Source organism: Lithobates pipiens, unplaced genomic scaffold, assembly GCF_037356315.1.
Source record: "Lithobates pipiens isolate NorthernLeopardFrog02 unplaced genomic scaffold, aLitPip1_a1.2 Scaffold_13, whole genome shotgun sequence".
NCBI lineage: Eukaryota > Metazoa > Chordata > Amphibia > Anura > Ranidae > Lithobates > Lithobates pipiens.
The window spans coordinates 184,184,380-184,205,420 of NW_027507718.1; the positions used below are offsets into that span (position 1 = coordinate 184,184,380).

The following is a 21,041-nucleotide window of genomic DNA, read 5'->3' on the forward strand; positions in this document are numbered from 1 at the left end:
CTTTTAAAATTCAACATCTAACTAGTCAGACAGAGCTCTAAGTACTGCTTTTCACTATATAAACTCACTTTACTGTTATAAATACGTGTAAAATGCAAAACTCTGGTGGGTGCAACAAGATGTCCGCTTGCCCCCTTCCCACTGTATCCTTACTGTGGAGGAGTGTGGGGTGTAGCAAGATGGCGGCGACGGAACACATTACACATTCTGACGGGTCGCCTAATCTGATGAAACAACGGCCATTTATGTGTGGAATTGTGACTCGTACTGGCAGCGCTCTCCTGCCGCCATCTTGGTAGTGGGAAGCGAATGGCAGTAATGCCCGGAAGGGATGTGAGTGAGCTTCCTGTCAGTGCGGACCGCTATAGAGAAGTATAACGGGGATGAGCCGGGGCTGAGGACAAGAAGTGTGTTCGTTCAGGAGCGGCCTCAGACGGCGGAAACATGTCGGCCAGCGCCGTGTACGTGCTGGACCTGAAGGGGAAGGTGAGGCTGCTGACTGTGCTGTGTAATGTGCCTGGCACTGGAAGGAAGGTGGCAGGCTGTACCTGCTAGAGGGCCCTCCCTTCCCACACACTGAGTACCATATGGAGGGCCCGCACATAGATAACCCGCTTGTCATATACACTCAGTGTATGTAGTAGAGGAGAACCGAATAGCTCTCTTCTCTCTCATTCTATGGTTCGTTAAAATCCTAGAGGTCACACATTTCTCCACAGCATCTTCATATGTTTCTATGGCTGCCTATTAAAGAACACTGTAAGCTTGTTTCGTTATGTGGAATAAAAGTAAGGCTTGGTTCAACTGTACAGGTGCGACTACTCGTGGGGGTGTGTCAGTGTGCTTTTCACATGTTCCTGTTTGACGCAGAAAAAAAAGTCCCTATATTCCAAAAATTGAGCCACGCTGGTCACGCGGCGGCACTAGGGCAGCCATCAGAAATTTTTGGGCCCCTTATTTTAGAAAATATAGACTGTTAAATACCTTTTCTCGTCAGCAGCCTTGTGGCTTTTATCAGTGCTCAGCTGAGCGCTGGTTAAAGCTTGTAGGAGGAGTTTTCATTCTCCTCTGACTATCCTATGAGGCTGCATGACCCTTGCATTTCTGTCTGGATGGTGCTGATTGACCCTGTGCTCATCACATGCACCCTCCTTATTTTAATTTATAAACGCAGAAAAAATTGTATGCGTAATGCATCAACCTATATTCTGGACACTAGGAATGCACCAAATGGGTTTTTTGGTACCGAAAATCTTCCTTGATCCTGAAAACCGATACCAAAAGTGACTGTTTTTAAATATATTTTTATACAGGAGATGGCCAGAGACTGCATAGATGGTACGGGAGATGGCCAGAGACTGGGGACATGATACAGGAGATCAATGCATCCTAACCAGTGCCCGTCAGATGCAGGCAGCCAGTGTCCCCAGTAGTGCAGCCAGTGAAGGGAGAGGAGAGCCGCCGCCTATTTGATTACAGCGCTGGGAACATCACAGCTTTCATTTCAATAGCTGTGTTTCTCGCTGCGCACTGTCACATACAGCCCCTCCCCCTTGTCCGAGCACTTTGATAGGCAGGTCACTCGTCCAATCCTGGGACGGATGATCTGTCTATCAAAGTGTCCGGAAAAGGGGGAGGAGCTTTATGTGACGGCGTGCACTGGGGAACACAAAGCTATTGAAATGAAAGCTGTGATGTTCCCGGCCCTGTAATCAAACAGGCGGCGGGGGATCTCCTCTCTTCTACGATATAGGAAGCCCCCCGGATAGGCGGCACCAGGGGGGCCTCGCCCCATTTTCGGCTCCATTATGGGCTGGTCTTTTTTTCTTTAGACAAATTTTCGGCCTAAATCTTTCGGCCGCCGGAAATTGTGCATCCCTACTGGACAGAAAAAATTAGAAAACAAATCTACTTTAAAAGATGCTTAAATCCAATAGCTTTGTAGTGATCAATACAAAAATGGTGTGTGTGGTAAAATTAAAATAAAGTTAACTCATATTAACCACTTGACATCGGCAGACCATCATATGACGGCCTCGACTTTTGCGGTGGTATATCTGAATGATACCTGAGGCTACAGGCATCATTCAGTTATCAGCATTTTCAGCCGGCGATTCCCTACACCATAAGAATGATTATAGCGGCTGTTTGATCGTTCTTACGGGGAGCGAAAGGGGACGTATCCCCCCTCCCGCTGCCCTCCGGTGCTTCTACTGACTCACCACAGCGATCTGTGACCTGGATAGAGGATCCTCTGGCCCCGGATGTCCACCATAGAAATTTCCTGCAGACCAGATGGTCGCTGGTGTCTCTATGATCGTCAGAGGCCTCTGCATTAAAAAAAAATGGCGCCGCCTCAGCTGGGAGGCCGTGATCGTGGTGTGTGTGTTTTTTTAATTTTTTTTTATTTTTTTATTTTTTTTTATTTTAGGCTTCCCAACCTAGAGGTGAGATGCGGGGTCTTATTGACCCTATATCTCACTTTAAAGAGGTCCTGTCATATTCCTATTACAAGGGATGTTTACATTCCTTGTAATAGGAATAAAAGTGATTACATTTTTTTTTTTTTTTTAAAGTGTCAAAATAAAAATTATTAAGTAAAATTAACAATAAAAAAAAAAAAAAAAACACCCCTCTAACTCAAAACATGTAACCAGTGAAAAATTTTAAAGCGTCACCTATAGGGATTTTTAAGTACTAAAGTTTGGTGCCATTCCACGACCGCAGGAAACTTAAAAAAAAAAGTTTGAAAAATTACTGCTCCAATACCGTGCGAGATAAAAAGTTGCAATGGCCGCTATTGCATTCTCCAGGGTGTCTGCTAAAAAACATATATATATATATATATATATATATATATATATATATATGTATATGTTTGGAGGTTCTATGTAATTTTATAACAAAAAAAATGATGGTTTTTACATGTAGGAGCGAAGTGTCAGAATTGGCCTGGGTGGGAAGTGGTTAAACCATAATGAACAATGTGCATCAAATACATGGTGCGATAACAGTCCCACAACATATAATTTTACTTGTGCATAACAGAACATTTAAAGAAAAATGATATAAAAGTCCAAATGTGAAATCTTGAAAATGATGAAAGTCCACATATAAGAATTCCAAACCACCTCAGACAAGTGTGGCAGTTCCCTTACCAAACAGGATCTCCACACAAGAGATCAACAGCACAGAAATCATCCTATTAGGAGGCCATCATTCAGAATTTTATCCCCTAAAGACATCCGTTGTACCAGGTGAAACGCATTTAGGGTGAGGGCAGTGGCATATGGTGGTGTACACTCACTGTTGATCCCTGGTGTGGTGTGTTTTGCCTTTGTTACTCTAACTTTTGTGAGTATATCTACTTTTAATACATCATGTGGCTTTAGCATACTTCTCTGATCCTTTGTTCTTTTTCCTATCAATTATTACTTTGAGGTGCTGGCTTTGGAAAACCAGTGAATGACCTGTAGAGGCAGTGGACTCTTGAGTTCTGGTCCCCCAATTGAATGATTTCTGCGGTGTTGATTTCCTATAACTTGGAGATCATCTGTTTAGTAAGAGAACTGGCACACTTGTCTATGAGGGGGTTTGGGATTCTTACACGTGGACTTTCATTTCAGAATGGGTGGACTCTGAACCCCGCTGAGCCAATGGGTGACAGGTCCATGTCCGCTCTGCATAGAATGCATGATGGTAGATGATACCTTGTGCCTTTTCAGCCACTTTAAGGCCTTTTTTGGGGGGGGGGGGGGGCAGGAAGTGGGTACCTGGCTTTGACAGGTACCCACACTCAGTTCTCCGATTCCCCCCCCCCCCCCCCACAACTTTCTGGAACACGTCACAAGCCCCTGAAGATTGCGGGATTGTCCATAATGCACTGCACGCCTCGTGCATCTGCATTCGGCTGGAAAGCCGCAAGCTGTCACAGCTGTGTGCCCTCAGTTAAAGTGGTTGAAAACCCATTTTGAGGAAAAAAAAAAAAAAGAAACTAACACCTGCAAGACAAAGGCATAATGAGCAAGTATGCATAGCATATTAGTTCATTATGTAATACTTGCCTGAGATCGAAGCCCACGCTGTGGTGCCCGTACACTGCTCCGGCGGCCGACATCACTCCCGGGGGTTATTTCCGGATATTGTGGCTCCAGTCAATCACCGCACCGGAGCCACAATATCTGGAAATAACCACCGTGAGTGATGTTGGCGGCCGGAGTGGTGTATGGGTACCGCAGAGTGGGCTTCACTCCCACGCATGCACACTCGTAAGTGCCCGATGTTGGCACGTGCAAATACAGGGGATATCTCCTAGGGATGCACCGAAATTTCGGCCGCCAAAACATATCGGCAGAAAATGCCCTTTTCGGCAATTTGCCGAAAGAGAAAAACGGCCGATAATGGAGCCGAAAATGGGGCGGGGCCAGGGTAGGGGGCGGGGCTCTGCCCCCTGCCCCTGGTGCGCCCATCATGAAGAGCTATATCACGCTATAGTGCAGGCGAGCCGTCTCCGCCGCCTGTTTGATCACAGCGCGGGAACATCACAGCTTTCAGTTCAATAGCTGTGTGTTCCCGGCCGCGCGCCATCATGTACAGCCCCTCCCCCTTGTCAGGGCACTTTGATAGACAGATCACCCGTAGGATTGGACGGATGATCTGTCTATCAAAGTGCCCTGACAAGGGGGAGGGGCTGTACGTGACGGCGCGCGGCCGGGAACACACAGCTATTGAACTGAAAGCTGTGATGTTCCCCTGCTGTGATCAAACAGGCGACGGAGGCGACTCTCCTCTTCTCTCTTCTGTTTTCCCTTCACAGGTTGGCTGCTATGAGGGGACACACACACACTGGCTGCTATGAGGGGACACACACACACACACACACTGGCTGCTATGAGGGGACACACACACACACACACTGGCTGCTATGAGGGGACACACACACACACACACTGGCTGCTATGAGGGGACACACACACACACACACTGGCTGCTATGAGGGGACACACACACACACACACTGGCTGCTATGAGGGGACACACACACACACACACACTGGCTGCTATGAGGGGACACACACACACACACACTGGCTGCTATGAGGGGACACACACACACACACACTGGCTGCTATGAGGGGACACACACACACACACACACTGGCTGCTATGAGGGGACACACACACACACACACTGGCTGCTATGAGGGGACACACACACACACACACACACACACTGGCTGCTATGAGGGGACACACACACACACACACACACACTGGCTGCTATGAGGGGACACACACACACACACACACACACTGGCTGCTATGAGGGGACACACACACACACACACACTGGCTGCTATGAGGGGACACACACACACTGGCTGCTATGAGGGGAGACACACACACTGGCTGCTATGAGGGGAGACACACACACTGGCTGCTATGAGGGGACACACACACACTGGCTGCTATGAGGGGACACACACACACTGGCTGCTATGAGGGGACACACACACACTGGCTGCTATGAGGGGACACACACACACTGGCTGCTATGAGGGGACACACACACACTGGCTGCTATGAGGGGACACACACACACTGGCTGCTATGAGGGGACACACACACACTGGCTGCTATGAGGGGACACACACACACTGGCTGCTATGAGGGGACACACACACACTGGCTGCTATGAGGGGAGACACACACTGGCTGCTATGAGGGGAGACACACACTGGCTGCTATGAGGGGAGACACACACTGGCTGCATTGTATCAATTGTGTCATGTATCATGTGTGCAATTTCTGACCCTCTCCTGTACCACGTCCACAGTCTCTGACCATCTCCTGTACCACGTCCGCAGTCTCTGACCCTCTCCTGTACCACTTCCGCAGTATCTGACCATCTTCTGTACCACGTCCCCAGTCTCTGACCATCTCCTGTACCATGTCCCCAGTCTCTGACCATCTCCTGTACCATGTCCCCAGTCTCTGACCATCTCCTGTACCATGTCCCCAGTCTCTGACCATCTCCTGTACCATGTCCCCAGTCTCTGACCATCTCCTGTACCATGTCCCCAGTCTCTGACCATCTCCTGTACCATGTCCCCAGTCTCTGACCATCTCCTGCACCATGTCCCCAGTCTCTGACCATCTCCTGCACCATGTCCCCAGTCTCTGACCATCTCCTGCACCATGTCCCCAGTCTCTGACCATCTCCTGCACCATGTCCCCAGTCTCTGACCATCTCCTGCACCATGTCCCCAGTCTCTGACCATCTCCTGCACCATGTCCCCAGTCTCTGACCATCTCCTGCACCATGTCCCCAGTCTCTGACCATCTCCTGCACCATGTCCCCAGTCTCTGACCATCTCCTGCACCATGTCCCCAGTCTCTGACCATCTCCTGCACCATGTCCCCAGTCTCTGACCATCTCCTGCACCATGTCCCCAGTCTCTGACCATCTCCTGCACCATGTCCCCAGTCTCTGACCATCTCCTGCACCATGTCCCCAGTCTCTGACCATCTCCTGCACCATGTCCCCAGTCTCTGACCATCTCCTGCACCATGTCCCCAGTCTCTGACCATCTCCTGCACCATGTCCCCAGTCTCTGACCATCTCCTGCACCATGTCCCCAGTCTCTGACCATCTCCTGCACCATGTCCCCAGTCTCTGACCATCTCCTGCACCATGTCCCCAGTCTCTGACCATCTCCTGCACCATGTCCCCAGTCTCTGACCATCTCCTGCACCATGTCCCCAGTCTCTGACCACCTCCTGCACCATGTCCCCAGTCTCTGACCATCTCCTGCACCATGTCCCCAGTCTCTGACCATCTCCTGCACCATGTCCCCAGTCTCTGACCATCTCCTGCACCATGTCCCCAGTCTCTGACCATCTCCTGCACCATGTCCCCAGTCTCTGACCATCTCCTGCACCATGTCCCCAGTCTCTGACCAACTCCTGCACCATGTCCCCAGTCTCTGACCATCTCCTGCACCATGTCCCCAGTCTCTGACCATCTCCTGCACCATGTCCCCAGTCTCTGACCATCTCCTGCACCATGTCCCCAGTCTCTGACCATCTCCTGCACCATGTCCCCAGTCTCTGACCATCTCCTGCACCATGTCCCCAGTCTCTGACCATCTCCTGCACCATGTCCCCAGTCTCTGACCATCTCCTGCACCATGTCCCCAGTCTCTGACCATCTCCTGCACAATGTCCCCAGTCTCTGACCATCTCCTGCACCATGTCCCCAGTCTCTGACCACCTCCTGCACCATGTCCCCAGTCTCTGACCACCTCCTGCACCATGTCCCCAGTCTCTGACCATCTCCTGCACCATGTCCCCAGTCTCTGACCATCTCCTGCACCATGTCCCCAGTCTCTGACCATCTCCTGCACCATGTCCCCAGTCTCTGACCATCTCCTGCACCATGTCCCCAGTCTCTGACCATCTCCTGCACCATGTCCCCAGTCTCTGACCATCTCCTGCACCATGTCCCCAGTCTCTGACCATCTCCTGCACCATGTCCCCAGTCTCTGACCATCTCCTGCACCATGTCCCCAGTCTCTGACCATCTCCTGCACCATGTCCCCAGTCTCTGACCATCTCCTGCACCATGTCCCCAGTCTCTGACCATCTCCTGCACCATGTCCCCAGTCTCTGACCATCTCCTGCACCATGTCCCCAGTCTCTGACCATCTCCTGCACCATGTCCCCAGTCTCTGACCATCTCCTGCACCATGTCCCCAGTCTCTGACCATCTCCTGCACCATGTCCCCAGTCTCTGACCATCTCCTGCACCATGTCCCCAGTCTCTGACCACCTCCTGCACCATGTCCCCAGTCTCTGACCATCTCCTGCACCATGTCCCCAGTCTCTGACCATCTCCTGCACCATGTCCCCAGTCTCTGACCATCTCCTGCACCATGTCCCCAGTCTCTGACCATCTCCTGCACCATGTCCCCAGTCTCTGACCATCTCCTGCACCATGTCCCCAGTCTCTGACCATCTCCTGCACCATGTCCCCAGTCTCTGACCATCTCCTGCACCATGTCCCCAGTCTCTGACCATCTCCTGCACCATGTCCCCAGTCTCTGACCATCTCCTGCACCATGTCCCCAGTCTCTGACCATCTCCTGCACCATGTCCCCAGTCTCTGACCATCTCCTGCACCATGTCCCCAGTCTCTGACCATCTCCTGCACCATGTCCCCAGTCTCTGACCATCTCCTGCACCATGTCCCCAGTCTCTGACCATCTCCTGCACCATGTCCCCAGTCTCTGACCATCCTCCTGCACCATGTCCCCAGTCTCTGACCATCTCCTGCACCATGTCCCCAGTCTCTGACCATCTCCTGCACCATGTCCCCAGTCTCTGACCATCTCCTGCACCATGTCCCCAGTCTCTGACCATCTCCTGCACCATGTCCCCAGTCTCTGACCATCTCCTGCACCATGTCCCCAGTCTCTGACCATCTCCTGCACCATGTCCCCAGTCTCTGACCATCTCCTGCACCATGTCCCCAGTCTCTGACCATCTCCTGCACCATGTCCCCAGTCTCTGACCATCTCCTGCACCATGTCCCCAGTCTCTGACCATCTCCTGCACCATGTCCCCAGTCTCTGACCATCTCCTGCACCATGTCCCCAGTCTCTGACCATCTCCTGCACCATGTCCCCAGTCTCTGACCATCTCCTGCACCATGTCCCCAGTCTCTGACCATCTCCTGCACCATGTCCCCAGTCTCTGACCATCTCCTGCACCATGTCCCCAGTCTCTGACCATCTCCTGCACCATGTCCCCAGTCTCTGACCATCTCCTGCACCATGTCCCCAGTCTCTGACCATCTCCTGCACCATGTCCCCAGTCTCTGACCATCTCCTGCACCATGTCCCCAGTCTCTGACCATCTCCTGCACCATGTCCCCAGTCTCTGACCATCTCCTGCACCATGTCCCCAGTCTCTGACCATCTCCTGCACCATGTCCCCAGTCTCTGACCATCTCCTGCACCATGTCCCCAGTCTCTGACCATCTCCTGCACCATGTCCCCAGTCTCTGACCATCTCCTGCACCATGTCCCCAGTCTCTGACCATCTCCTGCACCATGTCCCCAGTCTCTGACCATCTCCTGCACCATGTCCCCAGTCTCTGACCATCTCCTGCACCATGTCCCCAGTCTCTGACCATCTCCTGCACCATGTCCCCAGTCTCTGACCATCTCCTGCACCATGTCCCCAGTCTCTGACCATCTCCTGCACCATGTCCCCAGTCTCTGACCATCTCCTGCACCATGTCCCCAGTCTCTGACCATCTCCTGCACCATGTCCCCAGTCTCTGACCATCTCCTGCACCATGTCCCCAGTCTCTGACCATCTCCTGCACCATGTCCCCAGTCTCTGACCATCTCCTGCACCATGTCCCCAGTCTCTGACCATCTCCTGCACCATGTCCCCAGTCTCTGACCATCTCCTGCACCATGTCCCCAGTCTCTGACCAACTCCTGCACCATGTCCCCAGTCTCTGACCATCTCCTGCACCATGTCCCCAGTCTCTGACCATCTCCTGCACCATGTCCCCAGTCTCTGACCATCTCCTGCACCATGTCCCCAGTCTCTGACCATCTCCTGCACCATGTCCCCAGTCTCTGACCACCTCCTGCACCATGTCCCCAGTCTCTGACCACCTCCTGCACCATGTCCCCAGTCTCTGACCACCTCCTGCACCATGTCCCCAGTCTCTGACCATCTCCTGCACCATGTCCCCAGTCTCTGACCACCTCCTGCACCATGTCCCCAGTCTCTGACCACCTCCTGCACCATGTCCCCAGTCTCTGACCACCTCCTGCACCATGTCCCCAGTCTCTGACCACCTCCTGCACCATGTCCCCAGTCTCTGACCACCTCCTGCACCATGTCCCCAGTCTCTGACCACCTCCTGCACCATGTCCCCAGTCTCTGACCATCTCCTGCACCATGTCCCCAGTCTCTGACCATCTCCTGCACCATGTCCCCAGTCTCTGACCATCTCCTGCACCATGTCCCCAGTCTCTGACCATCTCCTGCACCATGTCCCCAGTCTCTGACCATCTCCTGCACCATGTCCCCAGTCTCTGACCATCTCCTGCACCATGTCCCCAGTCTCTGACCATCTCCTGCACCATGTCCCCAGTCTCTGACTACCTCCTGTATAAAAAATTTTTTTAAAAACAGTCATTTTCGGTATCGGTGCTGTTTCGGTATCGGTTTCGGTTTTCGGCCTAGTGTATTTTTCATTTTCGGTATCGGTTTCGGCACCAAAAAACCCATTCGGTGCATCCCTAATATCTCCTAAACCATGCAGGTTTAGGAGTTATCCAGGGTAGATACAGGTAAGCCTTACTATAGGCTTACCTGTAGCACAAAGTGGTCTGTAAGGGTTTACAACCACTTTAAGCCAATGATGGTTCACGGTCCCCGGTGCCGCCTTAGTTGAGCACAGCACTGGATCCTGTAACGGTAAGTGTCTGATTATTAAACCTCAACAGCTACAGTTATTGTAGCTACTGACTTTTATTTTTCATAAAACCGACTGGAACTTCTTTTAACAAATTGTTTGCACAGGTTGATTTGTTTTCTGTACTGACGTTGACGGTGTGTTCACAACTGGAATGGTGAGCATGACACACTAGAATGGTGTGTCAATTAATTTATCAGTGTTAAGCCTCACGGCTGTCTTGTTCAATGGCAATGTACACACTTCAATCCTGCACACATGAAAAAAAACTTACAAAAACATGGAACTGTTAACACATCCAGTGCACCAAGTACAAGTGGAATATCTGTGGATATTAGAAAGTAGTGGCTCTGCTATTTGAAATGCAGCTTAGATGAGGGCTCGACAAACCCCAGGCGCCAGGTCGCCAATGCGACCAGAAATCGCAACCTGGCGCCTAAGTTGCCACCAGCCCACTCACTATTGATGCCCCAGGCATGCAGCGCATTAACACTGACTGCCGTCCTCCTCCCTCCACACTCAGCCACGCCGCGCTAAGTGTGTGAAACTGACAAGCAACGGAGAGAGGAGGATCTGTCAGATTTCAGGTTGATGTCGGGGTGGGTGGGACCCAGCAGCTATCAAACACCAGCCAATGGGATCTGGGCAGGCTGCTAGGCAGGCTGGCTGCTAGGTGTATGTACCTTTTCTTAAGCAGCCCAATCGTTGGCTGGTGTTTGATAGCTGCTGAATCCCGCCCACCTGGCCGGGCCCCGCCCATTCCAACATTAAGCTCAATTCTGACAGCTCCTCTGTTACATTTCAGTAACAGAGTGCTCGTGTGAAACCTGCCACCGCCAATCAGTGTCACCTGCCAGTGTCAGTGCCACCACCAATCAGTGCCACCTGCTAGTGCCCCTGCCAATCAATACCACCTGCAACCACCAACCAGTGCCACCTGCCACTACCACCTACCAGAGCCGAGTGTCACTGCCAATCAGTGCCACCTGTCACCGCCAACCAGTGCCACTACTAATCAGTGCCACCGCCAACCAGTGCCACATGCCAGTGCCACCTGCCAGTTCCAAACCAGTGTCACCTGCCAATGCCAACCAATGCCACCTGCCAGTGCCACTGCCAATCAGTGCCACCTGTCACTACCAATCAGTGCAACGTGCCACCTGCCAGTGCCACCACCAATCACAGCCAATCAGTGCCACCGCCAATCAGTGCCACCGCCAATCAGTGCCATCTGCCAGTGACAACTAGTGCCATCGCCAACCAGGGCCACCTGCCAGTTCCAAACCAGGGCCACCTGCCAGTTCCAAACCAGGGCCACCTGCCAGTTCCAAACCAGTGCCACCTGCCAGTTCCAAACCAGTGCCACCTGCCAGTGCCATCTGTTGCCAGCCTTACTCTTTCTGGTCAGCCCATAACCCTGATGTAACAGCGTTTCATTGGAGTTATTGACTGGGTGCTCCATTGTGAGTTAGGGATAGGGGGTGAAAATGAGCGGCCTTACCCCGGGAGCTGACAATCCAAAACACTCTAAAACAAAAAACTGGCTCCTAAATTCAAAGCAAATTTGTCAACCCCTGGCTTAGATATTCCAAGTACTTTTACTTATGCGAATGATACAGCCATGCAAGGGAGTTGCATTATATTAAAAAAAAGAAAATGTCCATTGTGAGAGAATTTGGTTGCAGGACCAAATCACTGTGGTACGTGAATCGTTTGTTGACCCAACAAATATATTTATATTTCTAATTTCTCAGTGCACAGGCACTGCAAGGGTATTTTTATTTTATTTCCCTGGAGTTGTTGTTCTAGTGTAGTGCATTTTACTGTGTTACCACTATGCACAAGGGTGAATGGGCCCTGAATGAGTTGAATACATGGGGAGAGATTTGATTTAGAAATCTGTTAGTGGCAGCCCCAATGAAGATTGGAAAGGAGAGCAACCTGCAGTTTACGGTCAAGCGTAACCAGGCAAACTATGAACTGATTGTGTTATAAGATCTTTGCTGAAAGATTTGAAAATGCCATACGCGTTTGAATTTTTAGATTATCAAAACGAAGTAATGCGAGGACCTACCTAAACACATTTATCCAATCAAGCAGGTCCTTCTACTACATAAGCTGTGGTTGTTCTAAAGGTATTTGGTCAATCATATTATAATGTGATTGGTCAGCTTGTAAAAAATGTTACATGTAGCAGTGCAGTGTTACCTTTTGTAGGTGGCAGTTACAGCTTTGGTTATTTTTTTCTCATCTATTATAACAATCTTAAAGAAAATGTCATGGAACTCAAGATGTATTAGCTACATAGTGAGAAAGGGACAGGAACAAAGTGTAAATGGCAAGTCCAACGAAATCTGATAGATTTAATTTTTGATAGATTCTGGAGAGTCAATCCATTTCAGAGTATGTCGCTCAGGAATTTTTTCGCTGATGTCTTTGTGGTGTATCTTTCTTTCTTTCTTTCTTTCTTTCTTTCTTTCTTTCTTTCTTTCTTTCTTTCTTTCTTTCTTTCTTTCTTTCTTTCTTTCTTTCTTTCTTTCTTTCTTTCTTTCTTTCTTTCTTTCTTTCTTTCTTTCTTTCTTTCTTTCTTTCTTTCTTTCTTTCTTTCTTTCTTTCTTTCTTTCTTTCTTTCTTTCTTTCTTTCTTTCTTTCTTTCTTTCTTTCTTTCTTTCTTTCTTTCTTTCTTTCTTTCTTTCTTTCTTTCTTTCTTTCTTTCTTTCGAAAATGTAAACAGGAGGAGCTGGAAACATCCAAAGCATCTCTATGGACAGGATCAGAACCCAGAATTAGAGCAGTGAGGACTTGCTGTTTTGAGTAATGAAGACAAAGCAAGAGTCCTTATTTCTGATATGACTAAAATATAACTTTTGGGTGGACTGACTTCTTCCTCTTCCAATTCCTCTTCCTCTTCCAATTCCTCTTCCAATTCATCTTTATTGAAATTTTTTTTAACACAAATTAACAATAATTTTCACACTTCACAAATATCTTCATTTCGTACATATACAAAACAATGGCGAAGCTGTTCACAGCCCTCACGCTGCCACAGACTCGCCATACACTTTTTCCCCTAACCCCCCCTCTTCGAGCACACACTGTTAGTACCAGCCACACCAAACATGGTTGGGTGGTGATGAACGCCAAGCGATATAGGGAAAGAGACAAAAAAAAGCAAAGGGCAAACAAAGAGACCCCACATCTGGGGCAATCGTCTCTAGGTTTTCTACCCATTTTCCACATCTTGTAGGGAGTATAGTATGCCCTATGTATAAGAAACAAGTGGGAGACTCGCTGTGATGGGGATATAGATACCAATCTCCCCTGTTCCAGGGTCTCGTCCCATTGTTCCTGGGTTATCGGCCCCACATCCCCTATCCACCCCCTCCTACTCTTGTCGGGGCCCTCTCCCTTCAGGATCCTTTCCCTAATCTTTGTATATAGCCTGGAGATCTGGCCTCTTGCTTCCCTTTGATCCATAAGTCCCTGGAGCAGGGGGATTTCAGTCCTCTCAATAACAGGTGACCCATATTGGGCTTGAATTCCGTGCCTCAGCTGTAGATATTTGTAAAATGACTTGTTAGAGATATCAAATTCCTGTCTAAGGTCTCCAAAGGATTTCATTGCATTTCCCTCATATAGTTGGACCAACCTGTTAATCCCTTGCCTTTCCCATTCCAGAGATCTATCTATGTTGTTTAATTCACCTAGGTTTCCGTTATACCATAGAGGGGTGTAAGCGGTTACCCCCGCATATCCCATGAGTTGCTTTACTATCTGCCATACCTTCCTCGTTAATGCGTTAGTAGGGCATCTATGGGCAAATGAATTGGCCTCCAGGACCTCAGCCAGTAACTTATGGGGAGCCCCAACCATCATCAATTTATGATTTGGGGACCCACCTTCTTGGAGCCCTGCCCCTGCTAAATGCTGTTTCGTCAATAATGGTACTAGATTCTCGTTGACATACTGGTTTACTTCCCCAGAGATCCAGATACCCATGTACTTCAACCTGGGCACCACCTCTAGGCCTGTAGCTATAGGCGGCAATTGGTCCCCAGGTCTAGTCAGTGGCAGGAGAGCTGATTTACTCCAGTTGATTACCAGACTGGATTGCTGCCCAAACTCCCCCATCATCTGCATAACCCTTACCAAAGTAGAATTGATGTCTCTGATAAAAAACAGGACATCATCCACGAATAGGGCAATTTTGTCCTCCCCTGCTCCACGTCGGAATCCCTGGATGTCCGGGCACGATCTTGCCAGGACAGCCAGGTGCTCCATAGCTAGTACAAACAAGAGGGGGGGACAACGGGCACCCCTGTCTTGTTCCCCTCTCCAGCTGGATTGCTTCAGAGAATTCAGTTCCCATCTTAATTTTGGCCTTAGGCTTATTATAGAGTAGTTTTATCCATTGGATAAATAGAGGACCGAAGCCAAACGTCTCCAACACACCCCACAAATAGCCCCAATCCAGGCTATCAAAGGCCTTGGTAGCATCTAGGGCAAGGATGGCTCCCAGCCCATCATTATCCCTGGGTGTTTGAATATTAAGAAAAACTCTTCTGATGTTGGTGCTGGTAGCTCTACCCGGGATAAAGCCCGACTGGTCTGGATGTATTCGTTTGTGCAGTGCTCGACAAAACCCGGTCGCCAGGTCGCATTGGCGACTAGAATCAGCGACCTTGCGCCTGGGGCAGCATAGCTGGGGGTATCCCGTCTCCGTGGACCCCCCCCCCGCGCGATCGCGTCGGGCCGCGCCGCAGGCGGCCGGTAATTGAGCCCCCGCTGTCGTTGGTGTTAGAATAAATAATAATAATAAAAAAAAAAAAATATATATATATATATATATATATATATATATATATATATATATATATATATATTTTATTATTTATTCTAACACCCTAGAGAGTAAAATGGTGGTCATTGCAATACTGTCTGTCACACCATATTTGCACAGCGGACTTACAAGCGCACTTTTTTTGGGGAAAAATTTTTTATTTGATAAAAAAAAAAAGACAACAGTAAAGTTAGCCCAATTTTTTTTTTTTTTATATTGTGAAAAATAATGTTACGCCGAGTAAATCGATACCCAACATGTCACGCTTCAAAATTGCGCCCGCTCATGGAATGGCGACAAACTTTTACCCTTTAAAATCTCCATAGGCGACGTTTAAAAAATTCTTCAGGTTGCACGTTTTGAGTTACAGAGGAGGTCTGGGGCTAGAATTATTGCTCTTACTCTACCGATCGCAGCGATACCTCACATGTGTGGTTTGAACACCGCTTTCATGTATGCGTTCGCTTCTGCACGCAAGCTTGGCAAGACAGGGCGCATTTAAAACAATTTTTTTTTCTTTAACTTTTATTTTTATTTTTTTCACTGTTCTTTAAAAAAAAAAAATGTGTGTCACTTTTATTCCTATTACAAGGAATGTAAAAATCCCTTGTAATAGAAAAAAGCATGACAGGTCCTCTTTTATATATGAGATCTGGGGTCAGAGAGACCTCACATCTCATATTTACACTAAAATGCAATTTAAAAATGTCCCTCTAATAGCTATGGGCAATGACTTGGAGACAGGTGGGGGGCTGGGGGCTATCTTCCCCTCACTCGTCTCCATGTCAGGCCAGGGACAGGTCCAGATCGCCGTCACGGACCTGGCTCCTAACTTTTTTAGCTGGCTCCTAGATTCCAAGCAAATTTGTCAACCCCTGCGTTTGTGGATGTATTTATTTAGACGGGTTGCTAGAGCCTTGGCTAATATTTTAATATCAGAGCACAACAAAGATATTGGCCTATATGATGAAACTTCCTGATGATCCTTCCCCTCCTTAAGTATTAAGATGATGTTGGCCTCCAGCATTGAGGCGGGGAGCTCACCCGTCTCCAATGCATGGTTCAATGTCTCCCAAGAGTTCCGGCAGTAGCACTTCACCATAGCGCTTGTAGATTTCTAGTGGCAACCCGTCTGGACCTGGGGATTTATAATTGGGCATTTCGGCCACTGCATTTTTTAGCTCCTCCAATGTAAGTGGTGAATCGAGGCTCATTTTGTCCTGTTCTACTAGTGTTGGGATTGCTGATTGATGCAAGAAATCAATAGCTAAACTATCATGGCCCCGCCTAGCTGATTTATATAGGTTGTTATAATAATCATGGAGTACCTTCATGATCGCAGGGGGGCTAGAAACAAGATCGCCATTTGGCGTCTTGATCACCTGGACTGCTGTAGGGGAACCATTAGTTTGGACCAAGAGGGAGAGGGCTCGACCCACCCTCTCCCCTTCGCCAAAACAATGCTGTCGTTGGTAATATATGCCTGTTCTCTGCCTTTTTTTAAAGTGTCATTTTATAAACTTGTTGGGTACCCAACCATGCCTTCTGCCTATCAGGTGATGGGGCTTCTATGTATGCTCTCTTTGCCTGGATAACATCATTTCTTGTAGTCATCTCCTGTTCTCGAGTTTTCCTCTTGATTAATGCAATTTGCTGGATTAATATGCCTCTAATATAAGCTTTTAGGGAGTCCCAGACTATTCAGGGTACAGCTGTACCCTTGTTGATTTGGAGAAATTCCCTAATCTTGTCCAGAAGAGGGCTTGGGCTACCCATTAACTCCAGCCAGCCAGGGTTTGTCCTCCACTCCCCGGGGCCAGTTCTAGCACCCGTGCTCACAATAATGGACAAGGGGGAATGGTCTGAGATCCCCCTTGCCCCATATTCTATATCCTGTACCAACTCTGATGCCTCTTTATTCCCGAAGACCATGTCTAATCTTGATAAAGTATAATGAGTACTAGAGAAGCAGGAGTACTGCCTCTCATGAGGATGTCACGTTCGCCATAGATCGCTCAGTCCTATTTCAGATAAAAATCCCTGTAGTCGCCCTGTTCTAACCCCACCAGATTTGGGAAATCTATCTAGGCTCCTATCTAATGTTTCATTAAAGTCGCCTAGTACTATCCACGGAACTCCTGGCTTATCCAAGCAAAACGCCAACATTTTATACATAACCTCCAACTTAAAAGGAGGGGGTATATAAATATTGGCTAAGATGCAGTGTTGTCCGCTAAGCCGGTCATATAGGAAAACAAATCTCCCTTCCTCATCAATGGAGGATTCCTTGCATAGGAAATCCGTACCCCTCCTAACTAAAACGCTCACTCCCCTTGAGTATGATGTGTGGAAGGAGTGATAGTATGCCTGGAATTTCCGGTTATTTAACTGTGGGGCTGTACTAGGGGTTAAATGCGTCTCTTGAAAAAAAAGTAAGCTGGGGCCTCCCCTCTCGGTTTCCAACATAACCACAGCTCTCTTCTTTGAGTCCCCCAGCCCTCTCACATTCCATGAGATGATACTCACTCTACTCATGAACCTTGATAGTTGCTAAAACGACTGAGGATGGGGGGGGGGGGGGAAGGGGACCCATCCTCCCACGATGGGCCCCCCACACTCCCCTGCGTCCACCACTCCTCCCATACCCACAATGTGTGCTCGAAGTTCCCCCCCCATCCCCCCTGCCCACCCTGCCACCCCTGCCCATTTGAGCATCCCCTAGGGGTCTCTATTGTGGCCCACATACTCCAAAAGTCACCCAGAAGATGCTCAAGCTTTCTACTCCCCCCCCCCTCCCCCCGTTGCCCCAGCCTCCCAAGGTCGGAGAACAATAGCTAAGTGTCATGGCTTATAATGACATCAATTAATCCCCCCCCTTAATCACAGGGATGGGAAAAACAAAAAAAAGAGAAATACAGAAGAGGGGGGGGGGGAGCAAGAAAAAGAGAGAGGAAAAAAAAAAGGGGGGTGGGGGCCAAGAGATAAGAAACCCCTATCGTTCAAAATCCCTCAGTCCCACCCTGAGCAGTCGTATCTTTAAATCATGTAATATAGTCTCTTATTACACCTACCTAGTCTAACTAGTTAATCAATACCTACCTTACCCATCTATTTAACCTCCTCGTCACTCATATATTACTCCCAAAAAGGATAAAAATAGAACATGTATTCAATTATTGTGCCATACTATAATCCCAGTCTCCCCTCGTCCCGTAGTGGACACTCATAAATAGTGTAGCATACATTATCAATTAGCTTACAGCTGTTTGTGAATTCAAACTATCTAGTAATACATTATTTCAAGAGTCCAAGAAAAGAAGAAAAAAAGCACATATATGTCCTTGTAGTGCCTTGCTATAATCCCCATCTCTCCCTTTCCCTATCTCGTGATAAGTGCTCGTATCTAACGTAGTATTTGTTGTCAATCAAGTTTACAACTTATTTGTGAATTCAGATTTGATGAAAAAGTATGGAGAAGAGAAAAGAAGGGGAAAAAAAAAAAAAAAAGGGGGAGAGTGACAGAATAAGGGGAGGGGAGGGAGGGGGAGCTCCCCAGGACACCCATCCATTGCGTCCCTAGGGGGCATAGGCAATCATATGCTGTCCACATCTCGCTCCCCCTCCCTCCCCGCGCCAAGCAACCGTCAATAACACATCGCACCCCCACATGGCATTCTCATACTCGCTATTTCTAATCCAATCAGACAAGAAGAACCCCCCCCCCTCCCCCTCGAAAAACCCCCACTAGGGGCAGTACACTATCAAATAATTCTACAATGACCCTTTCTGCTCCTCCAACCAATTTGCGGCCTCCGTTGGAGAATTGAAAAACAGGGTTGAACCCTGGGCAGACACTCGCAGTCGAGCAGGGTACAGCAGGGCATAAGTTATCTTGTATTTTTGCAAAGATTGTTTAATAGAGATAAACTCGGCCCTTTGTTTCTGCAAGTTCAGTGAAAAATCCGGGTAGAATGATACTCTAGTTCCTTTATAGAAAATATCTCCTAGTTCACGAATTCTTCGCATCAGAATCATTCGGTCATTATAGTTAACAAATTTCAATATTAGTGGCCTGCAGCGTTCTTCTACTGACCGGAGATTAGGGGGGACTCTATGGGCCCTTTCAATGGAAAAAAATGGTGAAAAAGGAGTATCTTCCAATAATTCCTTAAACCAGTTTTCCAGGAAGGTGATAGGATTGGAGCCCTCGCTTCCCTCCGGCAGGCCAATTAAACGCACATTATTCCTGCGATTTTTGTTGTCCATATCGTCTAATTTCGATGCCTGTATAGTAATCTGTTTCTCCAGACCTATTATTTTTTGTTGTAGAGGAAAGAGCTCGTCCTCCACTGTACTTAATCTTTCTTCGAGTGCAGTCGTTCTACCGACAGTGTTGCTCAGCAATTGACTCAGAGTGTAATTCATTTTTAATGTTGCTTAGTTGGTTGTCAAGACCTAAGATGGAGTTCTTGCATTCATTAACTGCCTGCAGTATCTCTCGCAGCGTGGGTTCACCGGTCCCCATCTCAGGGAGTACCGGCGGGTCCACAGCGCTATGGGAGGTCTTACTCTCTCCGGGAGGTAAATTATTCGTGTTACTACCTGAGGCTGGAGTAGCAGGATTTAAAACCAAGTGGCTATTGCTTCTCCTATCTCCAGTCGAGCCCTGCGATTTTGTTTGCCCTGCTGAATGGTGGTGGCCTTTCCTGCCGGGGGAGGTCGCATGGGCAAATCGCTCAAGTTTAGCTGCCGCAGAGGCTTGATTTAATTTTTCTTACATCCTCTATGGCTCTTTTGCTAAGCATAGTGAAGTCAGTGAAATATCGACCGGATCACCGTTTAAGAGTCTAATATATGATATGTAGCAAAAAAACAGGGCATGCAGCAGCAATAGCTACTACACTATAGTCAATACGGCAACCAGAACGATAAGGTAAGACAGCTTTAACTTAGTGCTCCAATAGACCAATCCCAAGGGGGGGGGGTGGAAAAAGAGAAAACATTCAGCAAAGCAGGGGGTACAGAGTCATTATCTTGTGCTTAATCATTGGCAGTGTCCGTAGTTCCCCCACCTCCACCTCTCCCCCCTGGGTTACCGTTCGCCAGGGCTGATGCCTCAGGCTGTACTAATGTCCAGGCGCTCCACTGATCTCGTCTGGGGCTATCATAGGTATTTAGACTTGGTACGCCACTCACACCATGTCGGGCTAAAAGGGCATGCACCGACCTTTTCGCTGCCCAACACTAGCAGCCACAGCCTCGCTCGTCGGATGGTCCGTCAGCACGAGCTGGCATCCACCCCTCTTCCGGCTTGTCCTCGGGCTACCTTCGGATGTCCGATTTGAGGTCTCGCGATGGTACGGGGCGGCAACGGGAACTCCTTCGGAAGCACTCGGCTGCCTTCGGGGGCATAGGCAGTGTATACGGCGATCCCCTCTGGCACTGAGACTCGGCGAGGAGCCAAGGCAGCAGCATCAATCAACGGGAAGGCTGGCCGCGCAATCAGTGAACATTTCCCAATCAAGGGAGGCGGCACGAGGAGAGAGCCCGAGCATCTTCACCCCGCTCTCACTCCGACTCACACGCCTTCATTCCAGCCACACCCCGACCCTTTCTTCTTTAGTTCTCCAACACATTTCTTTGTAATTTCTTGTTCTTTTTAATGCAGCTGGGAACATAAAATGCTTAATGGATTAAGGG

General features: G+C 48.8%; 1 protein-coding gene across 3 annotated transcripts in view; it reads left to right on the forward strand.

Annotated features, from left to right (window-relative positions):
* Positions 1-317: 317 nt before the first annotated feature.
* AP1M1 (adaptor related protein complex 1 subunit mu 1) overlaps positions 318-21,041 on the forward strand; it is a 179,900-nt gene continuing 159,176 nt past the window's right edge. For 2 of the 3 annotated variants that reach the window (XM_077475957.1, XM_077475959.1), the window contains exon 1: positions 321-486. In XM_077475957.1, coding sequence (XP_077332083.1) covers positions 445-486 — 42 coding nt within the window. In that variant the 5' untranslated portion in view covers positions 321-444. Of the gene's footprint in view, positions 487-21,041 lie in introns of all 3 variants that reach the window. The other variant, XM_077475958.1, reaches the window with a different exon arrangement.